At 46.7% G+C, this 5797-nt stretch overlaps 1 protein-coding gene across 1 annotated transcript in view; it reads right to left on the bottom strand.

Moving 5' to 3' along the window:
- Positions 1 to 4137: 4137 nt before the first annotated feature.
- The window catches only part of Slc3a2 (solute carrier family 3 member 2), a 6397-nt gene continuing 4737 nt past the window's right edge, over positions 4138 to 5797 (bottom strand). The window contains exons 7-9 of the mRNA XM_028777490.1: positions 5564 to 5707; positions 4776 to 4859; positions 4138 to 4670 (exon numbers count right to left, since the gene is read on the bottom strand). Of these exons, the coding sequence (XP_028633323.1) occupies positions 4302 to 4670; positions 4776 to 4859; positions 5564 to 5707 (597 nt within the window). The 3' untranslated portion in view covers positions 4138 to 4301. The remainder of the gene's footprint in view (positions 4671 to 4775; positions 4860 to 5563; positions 5708 to 5797) is intronic.

The following is a 5797-nucleotide window of genomic DNA, read 5'->3' as shown; positions in this document are numbered from 1 at the left end:
TTAAAGATACTTTCTCTATCTAATATCTACCTAGCACCCTCTTGGCTCCTTATCTTCATGACTAGGACTCCTACTCTTCCTCTGTTAGAGTCTCTTCCACTGTTCATCCTGTAAATATGCTCAACCTTTGGCTCCAACCTCCTGCTTCTGCCTTTCTCTTCACTCAGCAATACTTCCTACACACCCTAGCTATACCTCAGGTGATCTTAGATCTTGCCTTGTACTGAACTGTACTCTTCTTCCCTGCTAAAAATCTCCATCAACAGATCCTAGAGAACCTAAACCCAGCATACCACCAAGGAGCTGATCTCCTGCCTGCTTTTCATTCTTTTGCCTCCCCTAATCAGCTGGGCTGAGCCTGCCCAGCAACTCTTATGGCCAGAACATCCCACTTAGTCAGTCTATCCAAGCACTGAGACTGTATGTAGCCCAGTGGTAGAGCATTTGCCTAATATACACATCCAATCCCTAGCACCACAAACTAATTTATTTTTAATCTTAAACCAAGAAGATGGCTTGGCAGGCAAAGGTGCTTGCTTGACCATCCTAGTGACCTGAGTTCAATCCCTGACACCCATGCAGTAGAAGAACTGACTCTTGAAAGTTGTCCTCTGACCTAGGTAGATCCACCTGCCCCTGCCTCTGGAATGCTGGCATTAAAGCCATGAGCCACCTCATGCAGCTCCTTTTCCCATCTTTGATGCTTAGTCTTATACAACTTGGCATTCCCAGGCAGTCTCCTAGCTAAATACTAACCAGACCAGACCATGCTTGGCTTTGCATATGCCAGGGTCCAGAACTTGCAGATACCAGGGCTGGGGAGTGAGTTCCCACTTATATTCCCACAACACAAAGGTCTAGAGGCAGACTGTTGCCATGACCCTGCCAGACAAACTCAGTTTCTGAGGCTTCCCTGCATCATGGTACCTGTAAGGAACAAAACTAGGTCTCATCTTGTTTTGCTTAATATCTATTATCTATTGTTTGAATTTTTATTATTTTTTTTGTGTGTGATGCTTTGAGTGCTATGCGCCACATGTGTGGCTGCTGCCTCTGAAAGCAGGAAGAGGCATTGGATCTCCTGAAACTAGAATTACTGATGATTATTAGCTGCCCTGTGGATGCTGGGAATCAAACCTGGTCAGTTAAAAGCTCGTGCTTTTAACTGATGAGCCATCTCAACAACCCCAAAGAATATAAACTTTTAAGATTTGTTTACTTTTGTTATGTGTATGACTGTTTGCCTACATTTATGTATTGTGTACTGCATGTGCCTGACACTTGTAGAGGTCAGAAGACAGCACTGGATCGCCTGGACCTGGAGCTATGGGTAAGCCACCATTTAGATGCTAGAAACTGAACCCAAGTCTTCTGCAAGTGCTCTTATTTGCTAAGACACCTCTCCAGTCCATAAAGTACATACATAAAAAATAAAAACTTTAAAAATAAGCAGAAAATAATACCATAATACTTCACAGTAAGATCTGTGTCAAAACAGAACCCATGAGTACTAGCCTTGGCGGTTCCACGAGGGAAGGGGAAGCAGGGGGATCTGTATGAGTTCCAGCCAGGCCTACATCGTTAGACATTATCCCAGAGAAAAAACAACTAAGCAGCAAAGAAGAGGAAGAAAGGAAGGTCAGAAGGGAGGATCTGGGAAAGTAAACAGAGGGAAGGGGTGGGAAGTCTCAGGAAGAAGTCCAGAGTAGACAAAAGCCGGGGGTAAATGAGACCGGGAGGAAGGGTGGTATATGTCTTAAGAGCAGGAGTCAGTATGAACTCCTCTCAAAGGTTCAGGCCCTGTCACTGAGCAAGATGAAGAAGCAAGGGCTGGGTCTTAGGTTTAGTATCTTGGAACTGTCCTCTACACCAGGATACCCTCAAAGGCCAGACCACACCAAGCTCCAGCCTGTTGTAGAGGATGCCTACACACAGGGTCCAACATGTTCTTTTCCCCAAGGCTAGGAGAGCCAAAATATCCACCATGTTCTTGATCCTAAGGCTTTGAAGGCCAAAGTTAACACCAAGGCCTAAGGGGGCCACCTGAAAAAAAAAATCACTGGATGACAAAAGGACAATAAATCCTGCAGATTGGCCTTCAAAATCAATGCATGATGCAACCACCTCCTCCATTGACTCCCTCCTCCATCACCACCCTAGGACATATCCTTGATTACAGTCCCAAACCAGCTTCAACAACCTCCCTTCTCCTCCACTAATCACACATAAGCCTGCTAAAAAGTCAGAAGTCACTCTGCTCCAGGCCCTCAACACCTCTTGTACTCCCTCTGACCTATGTACAGTTCTGCATGACTCTTGCTCATAAGTCTGGTCTTTGTCCTTAGCGTCAAGGTAATTTCTAGGCTGCTAGGTTTTGTCTTAGGAGTTGTTTGGTGGGTGTTATCAACTAGGCTGCCAAAGTGAGACATGGTTCATGCAATATCTTTGGGAAATGGCTCTAAAGTATTGCTCCAGAGCCTACGATGGGGCTGGAAACTAGGAACTGCGTAGGAAACTGCGATGGAAACTGGAAACTCTGTCTTAGCCACAGAGTTGATATGATTAAGCCCTAGGGAAACAGGGCTTGGTGATGTATGTCTATAATCCCAGTACCCAGAAGACTGAGGCAGGACTGGTATGAATTTGAAGACAGTCTGACACTGCCTCAAAAACAAAACAAAAAACAGAAACAAGGCAGGCAGATTGGGGCATGCCTGTAATTCTAACAGGTAGAAGCAAGAGGATCAGTTCTTCATTCCTCATTCTTGGCTCCATTGTCTTAATCCAAAACTCTGGTCACCTAAGGCTCAATGAGTTTCCTGCTTCCTTGGTACCATTTACGGCTAAAGGCAGTCCTGGGAGAAGATAAAGGAAACCTTCCTACCCTCTCAGGCTCTGCCCATGTACCTCCCTTCCTTCAGCTAGATGTCTATCCTTTTACTAATAAAACAATTCTGTGACTCTTAGCATAGAGCCAACCTGAGGGAGCTCATAAAACAGTGGCTTGCAACTGCTGTTGGGAGAGCAGTCCCACAGCCCCTGCATAGCCTGTCAAACTGTGCACCCTGTGACTGCCTTAGGAAGCCCTTTGTGATCTGCCCACCCCTTGCTGATTAACTTTCATTTCATACTTATTTACTCCTGCCTCATGAGTACCAATCATGCTCTCATTCATATAACTAAAACCCTCTCCAGACCCACCCTATGTCTAACTTTCCACATTGTAACAGTGTAACCTATTGTTTGACTTTGTACTAGGCCACATTCATGAGTTAGCTCACCTCTCTTGTGGGGACTTCCTCCAAACTCAAGCTTGCTCTAAAAAACATCTTTCTAGTTTTGTTTTTTTCCTTATTTATGTGTGCTTTGCCTGCTCTTGCCTATGCATGTACACCACATGCAAGCCTGGTGCCTACAAAACCAGAAATGGGTGTTGATCCCAAGATAGGAGTAAATGATGGTTGTGAGCCACCACGTGGATGCTGGGAACTGAGCCTGAGTCCCCTACAAGCACAGCCAGTGCTCTTAACCTCTGAGCCATCTCTCCAGCCCCTTTTCCTTTTTGATCACTCATCCGTATCCATCATACAAAAACGTTTATTCCTTATTTCTTTTCCATTTCCACACAAGAGAGTACCCACCCTAAGGAAGCAAAGGGTTTGTCTTGTTGGCTTTTTCTGGAGTTGGGGTATGGTACTGGGGACCAGAGTCCTGTATATATGGTGAATGCCTCACCACAGGGTAAAGAAGGGAAGCCCCAGGCCCTCGCAGTGTGCAGTCTTCAACTTATCCCACCCCATTTTTCTTGAAGAGACAAACTGGTTAAAAAAAAAGAGAGAGAACTGAGCACCAGGGCTGGTGACCTGTGCTAAAAGAGATAAGGAAGAATTGGCGATTCCCAAGACTCTTGGGCCAGAGTGAGGAGGTGTGGCTGCTCCAGCTCAGACACCTTGCTATTAGCCCTGGAAGGGTCCTTCTCTAGCCTTGGTCTCTAAATGAATAATTTAAGAGCTGGAATAGCTGTATAGAACTGGCTGAGACTATGGGTGATGGGGGTTAGGGAGGAGCAAAAGAGAACAGAAGGAAGAGAAAGTCCTTCTATGATGAATGAAGGATGAAAGGAAAGACACAACCTCATGAGGCGGGGTGATCTTTTTATTTGAAGACAAAAACACCCAGTGTAAGAATTCACTGTAATTCAATGTAATCTGCAAAAGTTTAAAAACAAAAACAAGGAAAGACCAGAATTCAAAAGGCCTGGGGGAGAGGAAAGGAGGGTGGTAGGTTCTACATAGGCAGGATCAGGCCACAAAGGGGAACTGTAACAGCAAGCCCTCATGAGGATTCAGGCTCAGGTTTTCTAGGTTCAGGGAGGCGCCCTCCTCACGGCTTTGCCGGGCACTGTCAGTACTAAGCAAAAGGCTGGCACTGGCTGGCAGGCTTATGCCAGCAGGGAGGTTGGAGGCCCCTAGCCTGGCTGACAGCCCCACATCCTGGAAGTTGAGCACCACCAGGTAACGCTCATTCTGGTCCCAGTAGCGGATGTAGGAGAAGAGGCCAGATGAGGACAGTGCATGGAAGTCACCGTGCAACAGAGAGCGCTCCTTACCCCGAAGGTCACTCAGCCGCCGGAATTGGGTAAGGAGGGAGCCAGGGTCTTCATTCTGGCCCTGAAAATGATGGACAAACACAGAAGGAAAGAATGGGGGGGGTGTTTGTCTCTGGACATCTCTAAGGCACCTGCCCACCATGAGGGTCAGGCCTAAACTGCTTACCTTCACTGTCATATTGAGGCTTACAGGTCTTGCAGTGTTGGAGATGCTGGACTCATCCCACAGCATGAATGGGGCCTTCACAGGCTAACAAACAGAATGTGAGAGTTTTAGAAAAAGGGTAGGTCCACTCCCCTTCCTCCCATTCTCTATTTCCATTTCATCATTTTGTGTTGTTTCTGCTGGGATGCCTTTGTGGCAGCACCCCAGAACAGGACCTCATCATGGTACCCACTACTTTGTACCTTTTTGCTTGTCCAGACTCTCACTAACTTCAGTTCCCAGAGGGCTCAAAGTCTCTAGCCAATGGGTACAAAGTACCACTGTCCAACAAAGTAATGTTGGCTACCATTCTGAACATCTTACCAGATACCAGACATTACCTTTAAAAATAGGTCCTTGGGGTCTGGGAAGATGGCTCAGTGGGTAAAAGCACCATGTAAGCTGGCAACCTGAGTTTGACCCCCAGATCCCATATAAAGGCTAAAGGCAAGAACTTACTCCACAAAACTGTACTCTGATCTCTGTGTATGTACCTACCCCCCGCCCAACACCATGCACACGTATTCCCAGCTGAGTTCCATTCCAGAATGGGCTACATGGTGTCTGAAGCCAGCCCAGGCTATACAATGAGTCTGACAACAAGAAAACCCTGTTTAAAAGATACAAACTTGCCATATAGCTCACAAGATGACTGACAGAGTTCCACCTCAAGGTTGTTGTCACTCACAGATGCCACAATGCGATAAACACTATTTCCCACACTGTGCTGGGCAGAAGACAAGTGGTACCTGTCCAGGAAGGAGAGCTGCCTGAAGGCCAAGCTCATCTCCATAGCTGAAAACAGGAGTCCCTGGCAGAGTGAATAGCAGCAGCTGGTAGAGTCGGAGAAGCCGAGCTGGTATAAAGGCTGTCAGGAGTCCTGCCTGTGACACCTGGAGGAAGTCATACCTTTGAGCATGTCCACCCTACATCTATCACCTTCCACCTTCCCCTAACCCATCAGCAGGGTGCTTACACTCCAG

Source organism: Grammomys surdaster, unplaced genomic scaffold (assembly GCF_004785775.1).
Source record: "Grammomys surdaster isolate TR1022 unplaced genomic scaffold, NIH_TR_1.0 310, whole genome shotgun sequence".
Lineage (NCBI taxonomy): Eukaryota > Metazoa > Chordata > Mammalia > Rodentia > Muridae > Grammomys > Grammomys surdaster.
The sequence above is the reverse complement of the archived record's forward strand: the minus strand, read 5'-3'. Positions and strand labels throughout refer to the sequence as shown.